We start from the raw sequence: 26,096 nt of genomic DNA, 5'->3' as shown, positions 1-26,096 counted from the left end.
CAGATGATATTGCACGGCATAAAGTGAGAACAGTAGCAAAGCTTAAAAAAAGTAACTTAAGGAAATCTTAACGCAGTACAGGAGATACTCATAACCAAACCAGAATAATGCCTAGCGCATTACACTTGTCGTCGCTACACACAAAAATACAGAAGAAGAAGCGCTTGACTAAGAGAGAGATTGAGGAAATATTAGCAATCGACCGTAATTAGGTACAATAATCACTTAGTCTGAAATGCAGATGCAACGCATAAACTACTACTGCTTCCTAACGGGCAAACTAAAAATGACAGCAAAGTTGTCTTTTATCAAAATCTTCGCTTTGTTTTCTTTTTTGTTTTCTTTTTTTTTTTTTGGGGGGGGGGGGGGGTGTCGTGTTTGTTTCATTGCTCTGGAAGAACTCCCTCTTGCTCTTGGAAGGTTTCCTACCTCTACGGATCTGGGACCTGTGATTGTCTCTGCCGCCCTCTCTGCGCGGCGGCGGATGGAGCTGACGTGAAGGGGGGGTCGGGGGGGCCGGGGGGGCCGGGGGCCCAGGGTCCCGCTCAGCTGGGGCTGGACTGTGGGCTGGGCGTTACGAAGACAACTACCGAAGCAAGTAAAAGACAATGCTTTAACGTTCATTTTCATTTAATACTGGTGTTCGGTTCAGACTGCAAAACTAACGCGGTTCCACAGTGAGGGTGCAACAAACGCAGAACAAACCGTGAAAAATCAAACTACCGGAACAGGAAAAGAAACCATGTCTTCCTAAGTACGGTTCCGTCCAGTGCTCAATGGCTTCTGCTGGATTCGTAGCCTACTACTTTGTCTCCCCCCTCCACGTGAAGCCTAACCCATTGCATGGCATTAGTTTACGTATTAAAAGCAGACATTTAGCCAATGCTTGCCAGCAGACCATTTAATGATCCTGCATTTCAGAGCGTCTTTATTGCCCCGTTTCAATACTCGAAGTATAAAAATGTACCTAGAAAGTGTAACTTCTGACCAAAAGCTCAAACCCTGCCCTCGTCCTTCCCTCCCTCAACCCCTCCGCTAACCCCCCAAAAGGAAAACAAGGTACACCTGGAGCTCGGCTACTGTGCGGGGAAAGGAAATATTTACAGCCATCACAAACCATGTCAGTACACAACATTCAGTTGAAACAGAAGCTATTCTTTACGCAAAATAAAATACAGGTGAGTGGCATCCTATTTTCTGTGCCATGATGCCATCATCAGCTTTGCAGAATTATCATTGTCATTACTCTTTCTTTTTTGCTTTTCAACTCAAAACCGCTTTTTCCTCCCTCGAGCCGCGGGGGAGGCCGGGCGCAGGCGCAGCACCCCGTCCCCCGGGAGGGATGATGCCACACGGGTCCCTCCCCGCCCGCCCGCAGCTGGAGCCCGGCCGGGGCCGCAGCTCCCGGGGGACCCCGACCCGTCCTCGCCTGCGGACCCCGGCCGGAGAGCAGGTGACAGGGCGGTGGCCCACGGGCCGTGGCCCACGGGCCGTGGCCCACGGGCGGCCCAAGCCCTCCAGCGCTCTCCGAGCCCGGCTGGCCCGCCCCGTCCCGTCCCGCCGCCCGCCGCCCCTCGGCCATCCCCTGCGGGTTCTTGGGGGGCTGGCGAAGGCCTTTCCGTGAGCAAGGTTTCCAAATTCAAGTTAGCTTTTCTCCCGAGGCTTGCGCCCGCGACTTGCGCTACCCGTGCGAACAGCGAAGGAAAACAAAAACTCAGCAAAGTCTCTCACAAATGCCAGTGCTTTTAAACATTAGACGAGTTTTAAATTCTTTGGATGTGCGGGTCTCACCCACAAAGCAACCTTTCTAGAAAAAGACAAATAAATTAAAGGAAAAACACACTCATAATGCCTTTCTGCTTTCTAAGTGACAAAAGTACTACCTTGAAACACTCATTTTGGCATGTACAAGTTTGGGGGAAGGGAGGCCCGGGGGGATAACCTGGCAGTGTTTGTAACACGGGTGGAAGTGCATGCCAAGACAAGGCTGAAGATACACCCTGCAGTCAAGAGAAGCACTCTCCTTCAGTTCATCTCGGCATCAAGAATGAAAAGATTGTAACATAAAGCTTTGGCCATTTTTGAATCTACTATATACAATTATTTTTTTTTAAACTACATAGTCATAAATTAAAGCAGTGATTAAATAAGCGTATACAAAATGTAATTAAATTAAAAATCACAGCACATTATAGAGAAAAAATAGGAACCATTTATCACAGCAGAGAATATTTTTTTTTTTTACCCTGTGAAAAGAACATCGACTAGCAAACACAAAGCGTCCTAGTTGAAACAAAAGAAATCAAAACCATGTTTCCCTTTCTTGCATTCATTGCAAACAGCGATCTTTACCCACTTCAAAACATTCCCAGGAATAAGATCTTCCTTGAGTATAACAGAGAAGTTCTGCCAAAAACAAAAAAGGAAAAAAGAAGAAACCCAAACCCAAACCGTATGATATAAAAGGAATATACAAACAAAAGAACCCCTACAAAATAAATAAGAATTATAAAGCTTTTTTTAAGTAACCTTAACAATTATCAAACTAGTAAGTTCTGCCTTATCACATAGACTCTCTATACAACATAACCCTAAAGATTTATTACTATGAGGTATTTGGAGGAATTGGTAAAAGCGATGCACGGCCTGTCTGGGCTGAGGGACTCAAGCTGCTCTGGGGGAAAGAAGAGGGAACCTTTGGTTTGTCAGCAAGAAAGTGGAAAAAAAACATTTTCCTTTGGTATCAAAGAAAGTTTCATTGCATGGTTGCACGGCAAAAAGCACCACGGTGAAGAATTATTCCTTTTTTCATTAGTGGCCTTTCTAACAGGCTGAGGTATTCAAAGAGTATAAGGTGAGAGATAAAGAGGTCAACAGCGGTTTAACACTTTGGTTCAAGCAAGGCACTCGTCCTATGAGTTTACAAAGTTTGCAACATGTTTGCCTAGAGCTTTATTATTATTATTATCCTTACCATCGTCAGTAGTAGCAGTTGTAGCAAGAGAAGTATTCGTAAGGTTATTAGCATTACCATTAAGAATGAAGACAAGGTTACACGCTGAGTGAAGGTGAGGAAGGGGGATCGAGGGGACGGGGGTAAGAAGGAGGATGAGTTCCCTTTCCAGACCGAGGCCGTGCATGAAAAATCTTTGGTATTCTTTGGTATCATCAATGTGATTAAAATCACCAATGGAAATCGAGTGAGGTAGCGTCTTTGGTTCACACTATAAATAGTAGATCTTTACACACTTTTTTTTTCTTTTTTTTTTCTTTTTTTTTTTTTAACACGTGGAAGTAGCTATTCCTTACCTTTTGTTTCTTTGTCTTTAGCAAATAGTTACCAAATGTATTGTAAAGCTAACCACACCACAATAATAAACCAGGAGGCTAAGCAAAGTCTCAAAATTAGCCCCTGGGCCTTTGAATGCACCCAAACGCAGCGAGATAGAAAAGGGTAAGTGCTTTCTCTTTGTTTGCTAAATGCATAGTTTTCATCCTTATGTACAAAGGAGGAGGAAGAGGAGGAGGATAGGAGGAAGAGTAGTAGAAAGAAGGACCGTTTTGGGGGGTAAAAATGTCTCGTTTACAACTCAGGTGAGGAGAGGTGTCCTAAGACTCTTTGGTATAAGCTCAGCTGCGTTTCCGAGCCCTCCAGGCAGCGGCAGCCCCCCAGGCAGTGCCCGCCGCCACCGCAGCCTTATCCTGAAATCCCTCTCAGGAGAAGAGCGGTGCCGGCGGGCAGCCCTGGGGCAGGTCCCGCGCTGAGGCACCGGGGCACCCCCGGCCACTTGGGCCGCTTGGGAATTTGTTTCTGGCATCGGTTGGAGCAGGAGCAAATTCTCAAGCCCAAGCCCCGTTGCTGGCTGGCTGGCTGGCTCGCTCTTGTTGGGTTTGCTTTACCTGAGTAAGGAGAGGAGGCTGAGGCCCCGGGAAAGCGATGCGGGGGCTAACGTGGTGCTATGGGTTGGTCTGAATATTTTTTTTTTAATTTTTTTTTTTTTTTCCTGGAAAGCTAATAATGCCATTTACAATGGGGATGGATGCGGACAGTTCGCCTCTTGGCCAGCCTCCCCTCGTGGGTCACTGCGGTCAGGTTTGGATGCAGCCTGTGAGCCGAACGCGCGTCCCTAATGCCCTCTCGCCCGTGGAGTCACCCTTGACTGAAGCCCCATCTCCCGACGCTCCCAAATTGTTTCAGGTTCTGCTCCCTCTCCTAACCCTTCCTGGCAGATTTTTAGGTCCTTTTGTTGAATTTGAAACTAATTTCCCTTTTGTCAGGAATGAAGCGAACTGCAAGACTAACACTACTAAGAGGACAGAGACAGGCTTTCCTCCGTAACGTTAAGCGCAGCATTAGAAAGCAGCCCCCCTTCAAGGACGCCCTGCTAAGGACTGGCAACGATCCGAGCCGGGGAGCACCGGGTAACCTGTCCGTGCTTCAGTCGGTGCGGCCGGGCAGTCTGCTCAGAGGTAAAACAGCTTTACAGGTAGAATGAGCAGTTCCGTAGTTATTTGCTTCATGTTTCGAAAGGAATTAAAGAAAAGTGTGTTCTTTGCCTATTCAGAGTATGAGGCGCATATTGCTTATGGGAAGAGTGGTTTTGTTCCTAATGGCTTATAAAAAACCAAAAAGTTTATATATACTTAAACAGACATGTAAAAAAACCAAAACACGTAAAATCTCTAACTTGTGCATCAGTTTTAGTGTGTGTGGATATACGTGTGCGCATGTATACATACATACACCCCATAAAAATGTGTGTGCGTGTACATATACACAGACCTATTCAGGGGCTTGCATGTGTGTGTGTGTGTCAGAGATCCTGAAATTGCATATTGGGTGCAAATTTAATGCTGGTATGAAAGTTCTCTTTGGTTTCAGCAAGTAGTCTCTAAAGACAATACAATGAAAATACTAAAAAATGCGGCAATGTACTTTGAATTTCCCTGCATTTTTAAACTCTCAAGTTTTAAATAAATAAGGCTTTCTTTTCTAAACTATAGATACGTTACAAAGCAGTGTTTTGCTGGAAAAAAAACTAAAATGTTAATTATCACTGTCCTTTATTAACCTTACACTAATGAGACTGCATTCATAAGACTTTATACGTGAGCTTATTAATGCTTCCATGTCAATTAGGTCTCTGTGGGGATGCAACACTTTAAAAGAAAGCTCGCTAAAATTTAAGGTAAGCTAGAGACTCAGAAAACTCACAGATTAGATTACATTTTCATAGACAACTGCTTTGTCAGTCTTAAAGTAGGTTTAACATACGGAAATGTGGAGAAATATTCAGTGCCAAAAATCTTGGGTTTATTTCACTTTATTTTAAGGAAGAGATATTTCAGCTATATTCTAAACACTTACTGGAAATTAACTGTATACCCTGAACCTTGACTAGACCCTGTCCTCTTGGGAAATAACTGGTGCTACAAAGTTGCTTAACTTTGATGTCCCTACTAATTTGAGTGGGCTTCATCCCAAAAACCAGTATCTGCTATTATTGACAGCGGTTGGATTCTAGTTTACCTTGAATTTTCCTTTCTCTCTCTTTTTTTTTTTTTTCTTTTTTTTTTAAAGGGTGTAAGTAAGATTACCTATTTCTAATCCTTGCATTGGGCCTATACCTGCGTATTGGGTTACTTTGGAATTTAATATACCTAGCAGAATTACTACAGTAATTTGAAGCACCGGTTAGAAATCTAACAGGCACATGTATGGTTTTTTAAGTCTATTTTGCCCTTACACTAAAATTTAATATGCAGATGTTGCACGCTTTTCTTTTTAATTTTATCTGAGTAGGAATGGGATGATTTCTCTTCTACGGGTCTTTTAGCAACAGAGCATTTAAAGCTTTTCAGCTACAAACTTGAAACTATTTCATGCATTATCCTGATTAATAGATGAGCAAGAAAGAATGCACAGGACAAAAGCTCAGCCTGCTACACACAGATACGATGCCACAAAACATCAGGCTGTATCGGTGTCATGGGAATTTTGCTATTGACTTCAGAGGCAGCGCAATCCAGCCCTCCAAAAGCACTACCAGAGCTCCTGTTGGAGCTCTTCCCACCAACATTAACTGATGTTGTACCACTGTTTTCAATAGGAAAAGACAGCGAGCCTTCAAAGCTCTTGCTACTCCTTTGCCTAGTAAAGTCAATAGGTAAAAAAAAGCTCACCAATGTCAATGAGTATTGATCAGATGCTGAGCCCTGTGGTTTTACATTTCGCAATTCTTTTCATTTTTGCATGCAAAATGCCTCAGGTCTCCTGTTTGCAGGCTAGATGGCAGAGCTGAGCTGTATTTATATACAGCGCACAGTTCGCTACGAGCTTCCAGCAATATCAGCCTGGGAGAGTGTAACAAGGGGATGCACGCACGACAGCTACCGCACTATCAACTTATACATGGCTGTAACAGCCCCTTTTTTTTGCTCCCGTTGAAGTCAGCGACAGAAAGGCTCACTGACTTCAGTGGAAGCAGCATCCCATTATCAGTACCTGTGCTCTGACAGGGGCTGCGACCTCCTCGGATGACATTCTTTCTTGCCAATCATGGAAAGAAACAATAATGTGGTTTTACTAATCGCAAATAACAGTCTTGATTACAAGTTTTATGTGTTATACAGTTAGATTAGTTTATACCTATAACTCTACATAGTATTTTGTGTAAAAATAGCTTTGGAATATTAAAATCATTGCAATAAAATACCTGCAATATAACTATTAAATGTGTTCTTTGGTAGCTAGTCGATTTTTTTTTTTTATGGATGGAATAGTTTTCCTTTTTTAAATCTGAACATTCCTTAACAAACAAAGAGAATGCACTGGTTTAGGTACCATTCAAAATTTCTTTGCCTAGCTTGAACTTGTTTCCAGGCATTGTACCGGTTAAGTTCAAACCATGAAACAGCAAAAATCACACTACCGTTCAAATGAATTCAGACGACTCCACGCTTTGTCGGTCGTGCCATGGCACAACCCTCTCTGAAGACCAGCCCTGACTAAGTCCCTAACCACCGGCGTGTACGCAGTACGGATACACTATACACCTTCATGGCAATTGCTGTGGAAATGAAGAGCCATATCTGCAGAGATGTCCGTTCAATGACAAGAAATCACTATGCTCCAAACCACTAAACAGCCAAGTACGGTGAAGATGATCATGGGTGAAGGTGTAAGACCAGTGGTCTGTTTCTCTCCTCTTTGCGTTCCGTTTCATTCCCTCCGTTTCGCTTTCTTCTTCCTCTCCGTTTTTTGCAAGTCGTCGTCCTACTAAAGTGTGTGTCTTAGAACAAAGTCATAATGCAGGTGAAGTAAGTCTTTGGTTTCTTTGGACTTATAAATAACATTTTTTTCAAATAGTTCTAAGTATAAACCTGCTATCTTGAGGTCCTGGTCTGTCTTTATTTATTTATTTATTTATTTATTTATTTTTAAAGCTTTTCCACCGAGGTTTAGTTTGTGGTTATTCCTTCATGCTTTGGTACAAGTGCTTGATGAAGAAGATGAGTTGCCTGAATTGGAGCTGCCCTCGTCTTGCCACTTATCCAGACTCCTCCTCCGTGCATTCATGAAAAAGTTGCTGACGGTGCTCAGCTCCAACCCGAGCTGCTGGGAAATGGTGATTTGTAATTCTTTGGACGGACGCTTATTTTCCTTGAATATTGCATGTAGAGTTCGACGCTGGACATCCGTGAAGACCAACCGAGGCTTCTTGGGTGTATTCCCTCTATCCTTCCCGTGCTCTTGCTCTTTCCTCTTGCATGCTGCAAGAAAGGGGAGGACAGTTAGAGAGGGCTGGCAGAGGAGTGCACGGGCACACAGTACAGGACAAACTAGGGAAAAAGGCCCATTCACGTCAGCTTCCAAATTTGGAGAAGATGTCTGACACTTCATTCTCTAACTTAGAAACTATCAAAAATAGAAGGAACAGAAGTTAGAAAATACCTTTGGCGTTGCCTGTTAAAACTCAGCAAATGCTATTATTGAGAGCTTACATTTTGATAATGCCCATTAGTGCTGGGAATTTATGTAATATATCCCTATGAGGCAGAGCGGAAATTCACTGAGCTCTACAGTCAACCTTGCCCACCTTTTTTACCTTTGCTATTTGTTGTCAATCCATTTCTGTAGCTTTTTATTGGCTGAGAAATAAGGAACTAGGAGAGACCAGGATGGTACTACAGTCTTACAGGGCAGATGATTATGTATTCCAAACAAAATAAACCATGTTTTGACATGAAGAACAATGGTATAGTAAATCTTCCTCATAGAATTTCACCTTATTTCATCTATCATCCCTTCTTTCCCTTTCAGAACGTCAATTTGCTCTACATTACTAAAGGGTGCTTGCAATTTGAAATCTGCCTTGCAGGTCACCGGCCAGGCAGGATCCGATGGGATGGGAGGGTGACTCCCGGATTCCCCCACCAGCCTTTGCCTCTCTGCCAGCTCATTTTCTTCGCATTTTGCTAGGATAAAGGTTTCCTTGGGAGGACAGATTGCTCTGTCTCACATTCAAGAGAGTCTGAAGTTGTCTGTTTCCCCTTTTTTCTCTAACAATGTCCTTTAATGCTGATTTAGAGATGTATTTCTGAAGGTAATATGGATGTTCTGTCTCTCTGCCTGTCTAGTCCTGATTTCTGTGGAGAACGGTGCTGATTATATGAAGAATTTTGGGAGTGTCCACCTATTCCATGCTTATTGGAATGAAACCAGCAAATTACTTTACAAAGATCCTTCCTACATCTTTTATTGCTACCGAGAGGCAGCCTTGGCATGAGGGAGGTATAAAAATAGTCATCCACCTTTTGTACTTCAAGAAATAGCAACTGCACAGATCAGCCAGCAAGATTCAGGAGATGCAAAGGCACCTTCTGCTGGCCCAGGTGGGCAGGGACCAAGACACTGGCGTCTCTGCCCCCTCTGAGGAGAGGCTTTTGAAGAGCTCCCTAGCAATATATTCCAGCTACACATTCTTTCATAAGCAACAACACATCCATCAAAGGGACTGGGATGCCAAACTCGTATCTTCTACAGTTATTTTTATCTGAAAACCTTTGAAGATTGCTTTGAAGTTACATCCTGACCTCTAAAACACTGTGGAGCTTCTGGGCTGAAAAACAGGTTTCCTCATGCAAGCGAGCCCCCACTGAAGTCAAGCTGCTGAATTCACTGTGGGGATGAGTGCCTGACGATACATTTCTGCATCCCCATTGAAATTTAACATTGATAACTCAAGGGTTAAAAATACTTTTGCAAGAACAGTCTGTTATTTACTGATAGACATTAGGAATGAGGAGCAAAGAAGATACGAACAGCATCTCAATCTTTTATGCACGTCTAACCATTTGACGTTCAGAAGTTCCCGTGAAAGCAGCTGCAGAAGCTCGGCTCTGTAACAACCTCAGCCTCCAGCTCTGACTCTGTCCCTGTTAACGGGCTCATGCAGAAAAGGAGACAAACCAAACTCAGGCAATTTTTGCCATGCCTAACACTGCATTTCTGCTCCTTCTGCTTTACACCTTCCTTTTTCAAAGGCTACACAAATTCCAGCTTTCACCTAGATACTCTGTCCAGATCATCGTTTGTCACAAAATCCTAACTACACAAATGATGTGATCCGAGTTAGCATTGTATGACGCTTCAGTGGGAATCGTCACATCACAAGTGACAGTCCCAGCAGTAGATACAAAGCTAGTTCAATTAGCGCTGTAAACCTCTGGGTTTTCAATCACAAACTAGTACATGAGTTCTCTGAAATCACAGAGAATAACAAAAACCCAACCGTCTATTGCGAAACTAACTTGCTTAACACCTTGTCTTCCTGAGCTTGTGCTCATCTCCTGAAATGTAGTGTTCCTGAATAATTATTTCCCTAGAAAACATCCCAAAAGTTACAAGACACCTTGTTCCTCAACTTCAGTTGTATCAGAGACCACATAATCACTGCTAGTAACATCACAGATGAACGAAGAAAGTGCTCATTGCTGGGGAGAACAAATAAATGCTATCCAGTCAATGATACAAACAAGCCAATTTTACTATTTTGCAAATAAAACTTCATTTCAAGTCCATCAGAAAGCGAGAGTTGAGGCTCCCAAGCTGGGAGCCGTCCCTTCCTCCTGCGGACCAGGGCGGTCTTTATTTTTTGACAAGCTATCATGCAGATTGTTGGTTTCCTAAGGCTTGGTCCACACCCAGTTGGAACAGGTGAAGATATGCTCCAGTTTAGGCTACGAAATAAGACAGTTCTTGTCCTCACATCCAAGTTGGAGTTCTTCTACTTTGAATTAAGGGCGAACGATGCATGGGTCCAGAGAGAGTGAGAGAGAGGCTCAGTTGCCATTTGGGACCTTATCTGAGACACGAAGACCCCCACACAACAGGTTCAATCCTCCCTGGACACAGTAGAGCCCCAACAAGTGAAACCGGGGCAGCCACTGCCCCTAGCAGAGCAGCCCAGCCGAGCCCAGTTTGGATCCTCCCGTAGCCCTGGTGCCTGCTGAGCAGCACACTGGCCCTGCCTCTGCCCAGCATTGCTGGCAGAGCCTTTTTCCACCTGGGGAAGAGACTGGGAACAAGATCGGGATCGTTTTCAGGCAATGCAATAGTTGTTTCTTTCTCAGCTCTACTCCCGTTAGCATTCACCAGAGGTAGATTGAGGGCAAAAACTTTCCAATACGCTTAATTGTTCAAAGAGCCCTTGCAGACAGTATTGCCAGGCCTCGGGCTGTGAGCAGCAAGGGTGGATACCACCTCCCATCTTCTGCCTTGTCCAGGCAGGAATATTAATAGCACTTAAAAATAAATAATGGTGATAATGAAAAACCGTAATAGGGTTTCCTTACGATCGTTTTCCCTGCACTGGAGCCAATCAATTTTCATAATAAATAGTAGCTTCCAGCTTGCCAGAGAACAAATGTACACCACGGGATAAAATCTGCTCCAACGTGAGAGTCTATCCAGAGCAGGCACAGAGACCGGCCAGCTCATGCTGCGAGGGCTGACAAATGGGGGCCGTCCAGCCGGGTGACAGCAGCCTGCGCTCAGCCCAGGTCACGCTCAGACAAAGCGGCTACGCCTGCTTGGGCCAGGTCCTCCTCTAGTGCCGGCAAGGGTGTCCGCTGAAGTCAGAGCCCCCAGAGACACCGACTGAAACCGTTTTTTGGAAAACCACCAGAGCCCGCCTTCAAAACTGGTTATCGCACACCTTCGTCTGGATTTTATTTTACGTAGCAGAAGATAATAAAAGTAATCTGCACTGATGTCCTTCACGTGCCCCTGCCCGTGAGCACTGTAAGCGGACTCTCTCCCACAGCACAGAAGCTGAACTCAGGCGCTTTGCTGGGTGCTGGGCGGCCCAGAGGTGTGCACCTCTCCCGTGGCACACCCGCTCACACGCCTGCTGCCCTCGCACGCTGCCTGCTGCCCTCGCACGCTGCCCTCTCTCCTCGCTGCAGGCAGCCGTGCTCTTTGTCTCTGGGCTGCCCCGGCTGAGTGATGCTCCTTGTGATGCCTTTTGAAAAAGCCTTAAGAAAGTCTAGTTAAGAAAAAAGCAAAGCAGAGGATAAAGAACGAGTCGCTCTGACTCTGGCAACACACGTGCCGATATGACAATGTAATATTATCAGTGCCAGAAGGAGCCTTATAAATCCACTGCTGAACTCTGGCCTCTTCCAGTCACTTCCATCTTCCTCTGCCCTGAGCAACAGATATTTTTGACACTTGCAATTCTCCTGATACAGTCCATCAATCTATTTTTGTCTCCCTTTGTTCCTTCTGAGTCGCACGAGGGATTTGGCTGAGTTAACTTGCCAAACCTTGTAAGGTCTGTACATCTCAGTGAGGCCTGGTTGCCCAAGCATGGTACAGCAGCAAGGGCTCGCCGCTGCAGCTCCGCTGTCTATCGCCGCTCTTCTGCGGCAGCCGGCTGGCCTGGCTGCGTGCAGCAAGGCGGGATCAGTCTGCCTCTGCCGGAGGTGAAGCAGGATCGTGTCCCCTATGAAAACGCACTAATTGCATCTTTAGGTTGAGATAGCGAAGAGGATATTTTGCCCACCTGTGATGTGAACTGCACTGTTCTGTCAGTCTAGAAGTCAAGATTACAGTAAGCTCAGGTGTTAACCCTGACACTTGATCTAGTCTTTCATCCCTAGAGGGTGGATTTCTTTTTAAAATCTAAGGAAAAAAAACCCTGATTACCATAAATCAATTTTCAGGAGCACTTGGCGCGTACACGTGTGCCTAGCTGTATCTGGCAAACACAAATTTTCCTTTCTGAAAACCAGAAGCAAAGAATGAAAGCAGTAATACTCTCAATAAACCTGCTTTCTGCTGGTTTGTTCTGGGCACATAATAAAACACCACCACAAGTTCTGCTGGCTGCTTTTCTCGAAAATTGGCACCGGAGCAGGGGGAATGACAACAGCAAATCCTACTTGGGCAAACCTCACCCCAAGCCCTGTGGCTATTGTGAAGGCAGAGGAACACTCTCACTCCGAGAGGCGTTGCTCAGCTGGTGGCCCACCACGTTGCCATCACTGAGCGCGTGCTCTCAGACACAGGATGGAAAAGTGGCAGATGCTGAGGAAGAAGAAGGTGGATTTAGGGGGTTTCAGACCTGTCACCGAGCGCGCTGTGCCCTTACTTGCACGCCAACAGGCTGAGGCAGCGGCCACACATTCCAAAGGGTCACACCTCTCACCAGCTGCCAGCAGCAGTTCCCATAGCTCCGGGACAGGCACACGCAATGGCCACGACTGGGTTTTTGATCGTACAACGTGGCTGGAAAGGGAGGAGGGACACAGGGCAGCAGGAGGGGAGCACGCCTGCCCGAGTGCACTGCAACAGCACGGCATTACAGCTCCTCTTGGAAGGCAATTGTGCAGTCCCACCAGTGCCTCGGCACGAGTCTCCCCCCCGTGGAGGAGGAAGCCAAGGTACGCAGTGGGTCTCTGCTTACAAGGCGCCCTTTATCCCTCTGTTTGCACCCAGAGTGGGTCCAGTCCAGCAATGGGCAGACACACACACAATAATGTCTCCAGCCGTGCTGAATTCAGAGCCTCGTTGACATGGAGAGGAGACCACATGCTGGCCACCAGTGATGGGATGCAGGGCCTTTCACCCTGAGGTGACAGGTCACACGTCCAGCTCTGGCCCAGGTCACTGTTGACCACAAGCCATTATTACTTGATGGCCATCAAGTGCCCTGTACGAGATGAGGCCGTGGTCTTGGTTCAGCTCCCCACGAGCAGGTTCACACCACGCTAATTTCCATCACATTTGACACATTATTTGACAACAATTAGCGCCATGGCTGGAAGGTTGAGCTGGATGCTGCAGACAGAAGGAGTCTGTAGGAACCCATTTTGTAGCTGAAATGTTGATTTTGGGGAACAAAGAGGATTGGGGATCTCTCACAACTGCAGACTCAGCTCTGTCTTGCCTGAGGAGGCACTTTCTGGTTGCTTCACATCAGGAGGTAAATGCAGCACTGAGCTCTGGGGTCTTCACCACCACCCTCACTGGACTGGTTTAGTTTTGAGGACTGTCTCACCCTTGCTATTCATGAGTATTATATTTGCTTCAGACAGGTAGGAGAAAAAAACCAACTGCTTTATGCTTCTCTCCGAGACTCCGGTGCAAGATTCCCAGAAAGCAATGGTGAGTTTACAAGCCACCAGCTTTGTTGCTGTGGGTTCGGAGCAGTCACCCTTCCCACAAGTGGCAAAACCACAAGAAACGATGCAGCCCGGCTCAAAGACGTGATGACAAAAGCCCTGCATTTCTGCATATGCCATAGGAGAGACAAGGAGACAGGGCACTTGATGGCCATCAAGTAATAATGGCTTGTGGTCAGCAGTGACCTGGGCCAGAGCTGGACGTGTGACCTGTCACCTCAGGGTGAAAGGCCCTGCATCCCATCACTGGTGGCCAGCATGTGGTCTCCTCTCCATGTCAACGAGGCTCTGAATTTAAGACTGCCTTGAGAGTGTTCTCGAAAGTTTTGTTATGATCGTCTTTTCCCCTTCCTCTTGCAAAGCCTAGACTTTTAGCTATCCCAACCTCACATGTACAGGACATATCTTAGAGGCATAAAAAAACCTTTTAGAATTCTCTCCTTACAGGTATTTTCTAATCTCTATTGTGTCAAGTCTATGAAGTCTAGAACCTGCCTCAGCTACAGTCCGAACTGCACCCACTAAGACCCTGGGAATCTCTTTCTAAAGCACCTGCTTCTAGTTTTGAAACATCACAAAATATCCAATAACATATTTAAAAAGTGAAAACTCTTCACTGGTACAAGCTAGAGAATATCCTAGAGGATATTCTTCTGAAGGAGGCTCTACCTTTGGGTGGAAAAGGCAGCAGGATTTCTATAGGAGGTTGAAACTGCTTAAGGACTTTGGCCGTCAGAGATAGTCCTAATCACGCTGGCTGCAACGGCTCAGTGGAACCAAGTAGCCAAAAGTTTATGGTAAATTCATGGTGATGATAATACATAATAAAGTGTGATAAGCTCCATCCTTATCATGGGAATAACACCTCTGGATCATGCAGAGAGACACACGGATGACAGATCTTTCCTAATTATCAAAACCTTCCTATTTAGGGGAATACGAGAACAAGATAAGGGGCCTATAAGGCATATGCTACCTGAGGGCAGACTTCACCACATCAACTAAAAGCAAGCAAATCCATTTGGCCTGGGTGAATAACCGCAGCTGCTGTGTGCCATTCACTGATACATCGCCATTTGGTGGTGGTCCCCTGCGCTGCCCAACCCTGCTCGTCACTGCCCTGGGGCCTTTGAAAGTACCTGGGAGATGGGATCCCTCTGGAAAGGTGCTGTGTGAGACAGAGTCTCTGCACGTCAGGGCAGCTCGTGGCCACGTGCTCCCACTGTAGCAGGTAAGTGGACAGCACTGATGCTGCCAAAAGCACTCCCAAAAGCTTCAACGCACCATAGGATAAGGCCGTTCACACGTCAGTGAGAAAAGCCTACACAGGTGACACAGTTCATTGCTTGCTCCCCAAAACTCTCTCCTTTCAACTGAAGAGAGTATGGGCTATTCTGAAATGTCTGAACCCACATCAATTATTTCTTATTACTCCTGGCGCCGTTCAGCATTTTGCACTTGACTTTCTAGTGATTTGTATTTATGCTTATTTAGAGTGCAGGTGTATCCATCTACTCGGAGGTCATTTGATCTGTATCTTATTTCTCCGCCATCAAGCCCAGGCAATACTCCTCTTGTTGCTTCATAACACGAGAAGAGACAAAAATACATTCCTATACGGGAAGCTCACAGAATGACATCAACCTGCCAACATACAGATCCCAGCTGAGACAGAATGGTAAACATCTCACTCCTGTGCACTGTATTAAAACGAGTGACCTTAATTTGCTGCCCCTGGAATAATAAAGTGAATCCGACTAAGGAGCGCTGACTCAACAGTTTGGGATTCTGGGGTTTACACAAAGCGCTGATGGATCTGTAACCACTCGCGTGAGCCAACATCACCATTACAGAATATGTTGCTAAGTGGATCAATCAGGGGAAAGCACCCGATTTTCCTGCGTTATCATTTAAAGTAAACGTTAAATTTCTTTAGCTGGGTCTTCAGTTAACCATATTACTGTGACAAATATTTCTTTGTCTAGCATAAGTAATTAGAATTTAATCACTTTAACTGCATCTTAATTACCCCAAATGAATTGAAAGGACATTTAATAGCAAAGATTAAATTGCCTTAATGAACGATTTTTGCGACTACATCAATATTTTAATCGGGTTAGCCCTTCCCGGCGCCCCCCCCCCCCCCGCCCCGCCGCAGCGGCGCAGGCAGCCCCCGGCCCCTGGGTGGCGCCCGCTCCTCGCCGCTGCCGCGGCCGCTGCCCGGCACCGGGGGCTGGGGAGGGCCGCGCTCCGCAACTCTCCTCACCGCGCCGCGCCGCGCCGCGCCGCTCTGTACCGCACCGCTCTGTACGGCGCCGCTCCGCAGCCGCCGCCGCCCGGCCGCTCCCGGCTCCGCGCCGCAGCGTCACACCGCGCCGCGCCGTCAGGGAGCGGCTGCTCCGCCCCGCCCCGCCCCGCCCCGCCCACTCCTGCGCGGGTTCGCGGGACACACACACATACACCCCCCCCCCCACTGCAGAACGGCGTGGGAGCTGCCGGGCCGGGGCGGCGGCGGAGCTCGGCAGCTGCCCGCTGCCGCCGGCTTCGAACGGCGCAGCGGGAGCGAACCCTCCCGCGGGGGCCGAGGCGCAGCCGCCGAAAATAGCGTTTCTCAGCGGTGGAAGTGACGCAGTCCGTTGCAAAACGGCCACCGGGGCGTTAAGGGTGGTCAGATTTACTTCGAAACCCGGCCGGCTTCTCGGGCTCCTTTCCTAAGGACCTACCTGCCCGTTCCCGCTTCCCCCGCTCCAATTTTTAAGCCCTCCGTCAGTTCCGACACCATATTCAAAGTAGCGAGATACGCCTCGAATGAACGAGAAATACGGCGGCGATGACATAAAGAAGTTCCTCCGTTTGGGGGGTATTACGGCAGCAGTGTGGCAGCCTGCCTCCGCGGGGGAGGGCTGCGCGCCTGCGGGAAATCCGCCTGCGCCGATCGCACCGCCTGTGGGTAGCTTCGCACCGACGGATCTAGGATGCACGTCTGCAGTGTTGCCGTCCCTTAAAATCGTCCGTAACCTTAGAGCGGGTTCACTGCAGCAGCTTCTGCACCGAAGTCGCCAAGGAAGAGGCCGATTTAGCGCTTTTAGCTATCTGAAGTAGCCGCATTCCTAATGGTCCGCCAGGAAGCGCTCGCACACCCCGACGCCGAGGTTACTCGGTCCGCAGCAGCTTGCGATGCTGCCTACACACCTGCGAAACAGCAATCCGTCGCGTTTTAATTGCCATTGCGGCTGTACATAAAACGTTACCGCTGAGATTTCCTATCGCCCTAAAATGGGACAAAATCAAAACCGCTGTCGAGCTAATAAATTGTTCCCATAAATTCAGCATCATAGAACTGACTTCCTCTTAAGCAAAATGGCTTAAGTAAGCTGCATTTCCGTAGAAAGTCAGTAAGCGTCGGTCGCTTCTCTGTCAGTTTAGGATTTATCCAGATAGATGGATGTTTGAAATGCGAATCAACTTTAATCGATTTGATCGTGGAAGCTACCCGACGTGACGCCATGCTAGGTCCCCGCTCGGTCCTCAGGAAAAACTCCCCTCGATGCCTGCAGTCTTCAGGTTAAAGCCACCAGCACTTCGGCAAAAGCTCCTGCGCTTAAAAGCCACCTTAGGTCTCCCTCGAAACGAACTTGTCCCTTGCATGGAGGTTATGGGGATCCTTCTGCTACGCAGAGGGCAGGGAAAGGCTGCCTGAGGCAAAGCGTGAGCTTTGGTTTAGTGCCGGTACGCGCACGCACACAGACAGGCACCGATGCATTCCCGGCCCGCGCGTTTCCGGAGAATTTTGTCTCCATCTCACCGCCGCGTTCCTTGCCGGCTCTGTAAAGGGCAGGGGGCACACGCCCGCACCCGGCTACCGCCCCGGCAGCGCCCGGGCTCCCCGCCGGTGGCACCTGCGGCGGTGGGCACGGTCCCGGCTCCCCGCACCTCTCCTCTCCTCCCGGGGCAGCCCGACCCCTCCGGCTCGCGGGGCCCGGTGCTGCGGGCAGCTCGCTTCCCCTCTGGCCGCGCACCCGTACGAAGACACCCATCCCCAAACCGCGTCGCCTACGGAGCGCCGGGAGCCGACCCGGCCCCGCGGGCGGACCGAGCAGACAGCGGCGGGGCGGGGGGGAGCGGGGGGGGCAGAGCCCGGCCCGCCCCCCCAGCAGCGCAGCCCTAATTGCGACTAACCGGTGCGGCGCCGCTCCCCACCGGAGCCGGCAGCCGCGGGGCGGCTCGGCAAACCCCTGCGGCCGGGCTCCGGACGGCCTCGACCCCGAAAGGCGAGGGCTGCCTTCGCCCCGGCCCGCCGCGGGGCTCGCCCGGGGAGCGGGGCTGGGCCGTCGGTAGCTGTCCGCGGTGCTGAAGCCGGGCCGCCCCGCGCCGCCCGCGCTCGCCCCGGGGAAGCGCCGGTACCCGTGGACGGAGGCAGCCCGGGCACCGGCGCAGGGCACCCCGCCAGGACGCGCCCCGGCCCGCAGCGCTCGCCGGAGCCGCCGCCTCCCGGCCCGGGGGAGCCGCCGCTGCCGCTGCCCGGAGCGGGCGGGCGAGGTGGCCGGGCCGGCGGGGCCGGCTCCCGCCCGCCGGCGGTCAGTAGATGGCGCAGAGCCCCCGGGAACCGAGGGGGGGACGTGCCAGGGCTGCGGGCGGCTCGGTGGCCCTGGCCGGTCGGGGCGGGCAGACGCGGCGGGCCGGGGCCGGCAGAGCGCCCACGGCCCGGCCGTGCGGCCGCCCCCAGGGCGGCCCCGGCGGGTGCCCACCGTCGGGAGCGGCCCCGTTTTGAGGCTATTTCATCCAAACGGCGGCGAGGGTGGGAGCGGGCCACGGCACCCCCCCCGCCCCCCCCCGCGCCTCCCCGCCACGCGGCGGGTAATTAAAACAAACAAACAAACGAACGAACAAACAAGCACGGGCCGAGCCGTGCTATGGGGCTAGGACGGGCCCGGCCCGGTGCGGTGCGGAGGAACGCGGCTCGCCGCTGCCCGGCCCCGCTCCTCCTCCTCCTCCTCCTCCTCCTCCTCCTCCTCCTCCCGCTGGGCAAACATTAACCAAGGGCGAACGCGGCTGCGTGCGACCGGCTGTAAATCAATCCCGCCGCAAGGACACGGCCGGCAAACAAGCGCGGCTCCCAGCGCCCGCTCGGCTGCGCACCGGCCGCTGCAGCGGGGCACGATCGCGCCGGGGGCTGCTCCCCGCCCTCCGAATCCCACCGGGCCGGGGCACCTTGCCTCGGCGCCAGCACCGCGCCGGCAGCCGCGGAACGGCCGCTGTCGCCGCCCACGGTGCGCGGAGCCGTCCCCGCGGCCGTCCCCGCGGCGTCCGGGCGGCCCGCATGGCGGGGAGGGGCGCTCGGGGGGTCGGCGGCGAAGCCCCCGGTCGATGCCCTCCGCCTCCCTGATGCAAATGCGTTTATGCAAAGTCCCCGCCGGGTAAATATTAAACAGGCCCTAATGAGGCAACGGGGGCCGGGGCGCTGCTGGAGCCGGGGCGGCATCGACCTTCCCCGGCGCACGCTGCGGCGGCCGGCGGGGCGAGAGGTGCAAACGGCGTTCATTAGATTTCATATTTAATGTGGAAAACGCTCTGATTACTGTATCGATTTCTTTACAGTTAATTTGGCGAGAATTTCTCGCCGGCTTCCCAAGGCTTCAGCTTAGCCGGGGTTCACATTGGGAGGAAGAAAGAAAACGAGATGCAACTGTGAAAGATAACAGTCAGGTCGCAGGCAAATATCGAGCAGCTCTGGAGGGATGGGCTGCCACACACACACCGTCCCCCCCGCCCCGAGCCCCGCGGGCGAGCGCGGTTCCCCCACGGCCCCCGCTCCCCTCGCCCGGCTCCCGCCGCCCCGGGACGGGCCCGGGAAGCCCGATGGGGAAGCCGCCGCGGAGGGCCCCCTTCGGGACCAGCTCCCCAGAGGGTGCACCTCGGCGAAGAGTACTCCCTCCTGCAGTAGATCCAAAGGGGGCCCTGGGGTCCCCTCGCCCGTTCCCCAAACGTGTCGTTGCGGCGTTTCTCCCTCGGGCGCTTCCCTCCCGTTCCGGCGGGCAGCCGCTGTGTGCGCGGCCGGCAACCGGCCTTGAGGCCGGTGCGTTTCTAATAAAAAATGCCTCGAAGCAGATTATTTTTTTCCTGAACAAGACGAGTCGGTTTTTGCCTTCTATATATATCCCCTCCTCCTATTGCCTCCCCCCCCACCACCACCACCAAAATAACCTGAATTAAATTCACCCTTAAATCCCAGCAGGCTGCAGAAGGGCTGTACATTTTCTTTGAATTGTATTTATTTTTGAGGTATCCCTTCACTGCCCTTCCAAATGTCGGTGAAGGCAGAGGGGAGGGGGAGGGAAGACTAACTAACGGAGAAACAGCCAAATAGATAAATATTCAGTGATAGAGGGGGAGAGAGAGGGGGACAGACAAAGGAAAAGAGAACAGAGAGGAGAAGGAAGATGGGATGAATAAGATGGAGGCTGGAAGAGGTCAGCTTTGCAATTAGCAGTTCTGCTTACATTTCAAGAGGCAGCCCAGGAAGTGTCAAGACCTCAATCCTGCTTCCATGTAACTACCAATTTTTCCTCTATTTGTCGGAGCTTCTGTAATCTGGGAGGTAGGAATCCCCTAGGGATGGCTGGAAGGGGCAAATACTCAAGACAAAGTGCTGGGCAAGACCGCGAGGCCTAAAATAAGCAGGCTCCATCCCCCCCTCCCAGCCGCTGCCTGCAGGAAATCAGAAAGGGAAGAAACGAAGGCAGCGAGGGCTCCGCTCTGGGTATTTATCCGCCTGATAATTCTCTAAACGCCCGGGAGTGAGTTATAATTTGGACGTGAAATTTAATTTGCGTCGGCTGGAGTAATTTATGATATTTTGAACTGATGTTCATACATCAATATCAATCGGGGCAGATTTTTACCACTTAGTAAGACCATCGCACATTCTAAACCTGCACAAAATAAAATCGATACTTTATGCATTTACAGCGGATTGCCTGCGGCGCAGGACGGGCAGCGCGGAGGGGCGCGCAGCGCGACGCGGGCTGCGCGACGCGGGGCGGGGGGGCTGCGGAGGCCGCCCCCATTGGCTGGGACGCAGCGCTATGCAAATGACCACGTGCTGCGGGGCTGCCGGCGCCCAGGTGGGGCAGCGCCGGGCGAAGCCGCGGAGCCCCCGGCAGCGCGGGGAGAGCCCCGCGCCGCCCGGGCCGGCTGCGGGGGACGCGGGGACGCTCGGGCGCGGGCGGCCCTCCCCGGCTTCCCGCCCCCCGCCTCCCCGAGCTGCGAGCCCCGTTGCGCCCCGGGGAGGCCTTTTCTGTAAGGTGCCAGCTTTCGGGTTTCATCGGAAAGGGAAGGCGGAATAATGAGGCTTTGTCCCTCTAACGGGATTACCGGGATCCGTTTATGCGAGGGCAGCGCGGGGGGTGGCTGGAGGAAGGGGCGGTTTGGGGGCAGAAGCGAACAATGGGTCTCTCCGGACACGGCAGCTGGGCAGAGCGCGGCCGTCCGCCGGCAGAAAGCGGCCGCGCCGCGGGGAGCTGCCGCCTCCCTCCCGCCCGGGCCTGCAGCCGGGGCTGGCAGAGCTTCCCGGCCGGCAGCGCCAGGGAGGGGATGCCAGCAGACTCCGAAGCGAGGGGTTGTTTCCAGTATCGATCTATGCAAATGAGCGGAGATTCAGGTCGACCGAATTGTCGTAAAAATACGCTCCAAATCGAAGAAAGTTCGCCTTAGCAATCGTTACAGGGACATGGGAAACACAAACTCCATCCTCCTCTCCTGGGCAGCACCAGCAAGACGAGGGTTTTCTCCTGGCGGGGTGGTTGTTGAGGAAGGGAAGGCGGAAAAGGCATTTTCTGAGAGCTCAGACCTTTGAAACTGACTCCGCAGGAGTGGAAGCCAAAGAGAGCAACGTCCTCCCACCGGCGTGCACCGCAGGGCCAGCTACGGCAGAGGAGGGGGGTCCCGCTACGGGCCCTTCCTAGCACCGCTTTAGGCTTCAGAACCGAGGAGCTTGGCTGAAACCGGGCAAGGAGCACGGGGGTGGCCCAGCCGGCTGCCCGCGCCGTCGGGAAGCCCCTCCCGGTTCCCACCGTCGTGGTAGTCGAAAGCGCAGGGACCGTTTGTGCATTTGAAAGGAGAAAGAGTTGGCCCTTCCCTTATTTTTTGGCCGTGAAACGGATCAGCGAGCCCGGCTCCGACTCGGATTGACTGTCTCTCGTTCTCCGGGGACAAATTAATGGAGACCTATCACTTAATTAACAAACCCTCACTCACGGCGTATTAAAGCCGGGCTCTGCACTGGGAGCGCAGGCTGGCGGGTTTGGGGAGGCGGCGGCGGCGAGCAGGTACCGAACGGGACGGCAATCTCCGAGCAGACAATACGGGAGCCGCGCTCGGGAGCACCCCGAGCCAGCAAACGCTGCGGGGTTTTCGGGCTCTGGAGCAGCGCGGAGACACGGCACGGACTGCGTGTCTCACGCAGAGGCATCCACGCGAAAATTCAAACTCCACGGCCTAACGATAATTACAACCAGTTACAAAAAAAAAAAAAATAAAATAAATAAAAAAAAAATCTAACGATTTTAGCCCACGGCCTTTCTCGGCCACCACTCACACGCCACGCTCGTCTCGTGTGGCGGAAAGCCCTACGCCCAGCACACCTAACCCAACCCGAGCGGGACGCGGGGCGAGCGCCGGCGCCGAGCCCCGCCGGGCGCTACCGCTGGAGCCCGCCGCCCCCAGCACAAAGCAAACGCACGGACTCCTCTCGGCGGTGCATTACCGGGGGCTCCCCCGCACGCCGTCAACGGGCCGTGGCGGGCCAGTACCGGGCCCGTAGCGGCCCGGTACCGGCCCGCTACGGGCCCGGAGGCTGAGACAGCCGCCGGTTAAAGCACCTCCGCCTCGCCCTGCCCGCTCAGGGCAGCGCGGCCGCCGGCCGGTGCGGGGGTCGGCGGCGCCCCGTTACCGGGCACGCTGGGCGCCGTCCCGCCGGCGACAGGCGAGCCTGGCGGGTACGCCCCGCCCGGGATAACGGGGAAAGCCGGGGCGCCGCAGTGCGGAGCCCGAGCCCCGGCTCGGCTTTGTCTGGCGGTCGGAGGCGCGGCGCGGAGGAGCCGGCCGGTGCCGGTTCGCGGAGCCGGGAGAGGGAGCGGGGAGAGGAGAGAAACGGAGCGGCGGAGGGCGGGCGGGGGAGGGGGGGAGAAGGCGGGGGCTGCTCTTCAGGGGCAGGGAGGGACCGGGGCGGCCTGGGCCAGGCCCGGGGCCGCAGCCCCGCCGCCGCCGTGCCCCGACCGCCCCGCAGCGGGCTCACCTGCCAGCCGCAGAGCAGACATCCGCTGAAACTCCGGCTCCTGGAGCCACTTCCACATCCTGCGGAATGTCTCCCGGCCGGATTTGAGCTTGCTCCAGGGCTTGGGGTTCCTCAGCAGGTCTGAGAGGGTCCCTTGCGAGCGGCACAGCACCCTCTGGGCGAAGATAGCCTGGGGGATGCTGTACCGCTTGAGCTCGGTGGTGATCCTCTGAGCTACTTCTTTGGTATTGATTTCTTCCATTTGCCCTGAATTACTTCCACTGTTGACCTGCGAACCAGTTACGGAAGGGTTTTGCTCCCTGGCAGAGCCCAGGATCTGCCCGTGGCTCTGGGCGTTCAAGTGGGCATGGGGGTGGTGTGGGATCCCGTTGATAGGCACCATGCCAGCGGAGGTGGGGGTGAGGTGTTGGTCGCCATGCCTGGCTAACATGGCAGGGTGGTGGGCTTCAAATCCGTTCGGGGTGAGCATTTTCTCGGCGGGCATGGTGGCACTGGGGTGAGCGTAGTGGGGCAGCCCTTGCTGGGAGTTGTGGATGCTCCCCAGGCCCGATCCGGACAACGGAGAGAGGCTTTGCCCCATGCCGGTAACATCCTTATGGTAGGGGGTGTAGAGATTGTTCATGGACGCCAGACCCCTCTCGTCCCGCATGAGCGTGAAGCTGCCGCTCACGTTGCCCGGTATCCGCTGGTGGGGGTGGTGGTGGTGGTGGTGGTGGTGGTGGTGGTGAGGGAACTTGTCCGAGACCGTCGAGATGGGAGGTAGAGGCTGCAGAGGGGTTAACGTGGTGTAGGTACTGCTCATGCTCATGCCGGGGGGTGTCTCGCAGGCCATGGTCATGGTGGGGTGCAGGGGGCCCGTCAGCGCGTGGTCGGGCGGCCGGTGGTGGTGGTGGTAGTCGCCGCCGTCGAGGATGGACGCCATGCCCATGGAGCGCGGGTGGGCCGGCAGGTGGCTGCCGCGGTGGGCCACCGCGCTCCGGTGGTGCGGGCTGCCGCTCATCAGGTCGGCGGCGGCGGGCACCGGCTCATGGCTCACCCCGTGCAGATCGCCGATGTTCTCCATCGCCAGCTGCGCGTTCATCGTCGGCCGTGCGGGCGGCCGGACCGCACATCTATCTGGTGGGCGGCGGGGCGTCCCGGAGCTCTTCGCGGCGGCCGCGGGCCGGTTCCTGCCGCGGGCCGGCGGCGGGCGGGCGGGCGCTGTGGGCTGGTGGCGGTGCTGCTGCTGCCGCCGGGCTGGTGGCTTTTCCTTTTTTTGGTTTGTTTGGGGGGGGTTTTGGCGATTTATTTATTCGGGGTTTTTTTTCTGTTGTTGGATGACGCCGTCGGGTCGGTTCTAGGGCCCCCGCTCCCTCAGGCCAGGCTCCGCAGCCGCGGCGGGTGTCTGGCCGCGTCCCTCGCCATCTCTAGCCATGGCTCTCACTGCGCTCCGCCGTTTGGACACCGCTCCGCTGCTGCAGCGGCGCGGCCGCCGGCCCGGCGCATGCGCGCGGCGCCCCCGCGCCGCCCCCGCCGGGCCGCCCCCGCCTCCCGTGACGTCACCGCCCCTATTAAGGAGGCGAGCCCCGCGCGGCGGCGGCCAGAGTCGGTGGTGCTGCGCTGCTCCGCGCCGCCGCCCCGGGCCCTAGTGACCCCCACCCCCCCCCCCCCCCCCGCACCGGGCACAAAGGGCCGCCCCCCCACCGCACCCCGCCTCCGCCGGGCGGCCGGCTCCCGGGTATTAGGGCCGCCTGCCCCGCCCCTTCGGTGACTCCGCGTTTTCTGTGAGCGCGGAGCCTCCTCACCTCACCGTGAGCTTCCGGGGGTGAGACCCGCGGCGCCCACGGGCTGTGCCCGCCGTGTTCCCCGCACCCTCCCCCGTGTTCTCCGCACCCCCCGCCGTCTCCATCTGCGGCGCCCCGCGGCCGCCGGCCCGGGGTTCGCTCCTCTGCGCTGCCCCACCGAGAAACTTCCCGTTACCCGGCCTGGGAACGGGCGCCGGGAGCCCCACGGCGCCGCGTCCCGGCTCTGGCTGGGGTCCCCCCTGCGCCTAAACTCTTGTCCCGTGAGCCCCCTCCCTCCCGCCCGCCGAGGTCCCGCTGGGTCCAGCCAGGCAAGGCGGTGGGGAGGGAGAGGGGACCCCCCCTCTCCAGCCCCCGCCGGGGACCCCGAGCGGCCCCGGGGGCCGTGCCCGACGGCGCAAGGCGAGCATATGCCCCGAGGCGCCCAGCAGCCGGACATGCCGCTGGTTTTCTTTTATCTTTTTTCCCCCAAAAGAAAGCAGAGGAGGAGGAGAAGAAAGAAAAAGCGAGCCCACCCGCCAGCCCCCCTCGTTAGCTAAGGTGTCTTTATGCTGGAAGAAAGGGCAGATGTGCCTATTGTTCGCCCATTAACAATAACGAACCACGCCGGGCAGAGTGCAGCGTGTGCGCGGCGCCGAGCGGCGGGAGGGACGGGGCGAGCCGAGGCGCGCCGCGGGAGAGCCGCGGGGCCGCGGCCGGGAAGCACCGGGCCGGCAGCGCACAAAGGCCGCCCCGCCTCACGCCCGGGCCGCCGCCGCCGCTCCCCCCCCTCCCTCCCCGCTCAGCCGTCGGGGCCCGCGGGACCTCTCGCCTCCCCCCCCCCCCTCGAAGAGCCGCCTGGCCCCTTCGGCCCGGCGAGGCCCGCGGGGAGCAAGCAGGTCCCCGCCGCCGTGGGGCTCGCCCCTGGAGCCGGGCGTCCTTCCCGCGGAGAGGGGGACAGGGGCCCGAGCGCCCGCCCCGGGAGGCGAGGCTCCGCGGCTCCTCGGCGTGATCCGTGCGGAGGTCTGTGGCGGGGAGCCGTCACCCTCCCTTCGCCCCGCCAAAAGCCCCGAGGCCCCCTTCCTTGGGGACAGCCAGCAGCCCGCCGCCGGCGGGCGGGAACGGAGGCTGGAGCCGGTCCCGGGGCAAGCGTCAGCCCGGGAGCCAGCTGTAAGGAAAGCCCGGGCTTATTTCCCTCAGAGCCGTTGCCGTGACTTCACGGCCAAGGCCTGCGGAGGTTTCGCTCAGTGCGAGGAGGAGCGCACCGCTCGGCAGCCCCTGGGGGCTCGCTGCTGCACCGGCTCCGGGAGGCAGCGAGGCCCCTCGCCCCGCGCTTTGAGCCCAAAGTACGG

At 54.1% G+C, this 26,096-nt stretch overlaps 1 protein-coding gene across 1 annotated transcript; it reads right to left on the bottom strand.

Moving 5' to 3' along the window:
- Window positions 1–361: 361 nt before the first annotated feature.
- ONECUT1 (one cut homeobox 1) lies at window positions 362–24,404 on the bottom strand. The gene is made up of 2 exons (XM_049812771.1): window positions 22,985–24,404; window positions 362–7,773 (listed from the first exon to the last, which is right to left on the bottom strand). The coding sequence occupies exons 1-2, from the start codon at window positions 24,063–24,065 to the stop codon at window positions 7,481–7,483; spliced, it is 1,374 nt and encodes a 457-aa protein (XP_049668728.1). The 5' UTR covers window positions 24,066–24,404; the 3' UTR covers window positions 362–7,480.
- Window positions 24,405–26,096: the final 1,692 nt, after the last annotated feature.

This window comes from Accipiter gentilis, chromosome 10 (assembly GCF_929443795.1).
Source record: "Accipiter gentilis chromosome 10, bAccGen1.1, whole genome shotgun sequence".
NCBI lineage: Eukaryota > Metazoa > Chordata > Aves > Accipitriformes > Accipitridae > Astur > Astur gentilis.
This window is presented reverse-complemented; position numbering and strand designations above follow the sequence as displayed.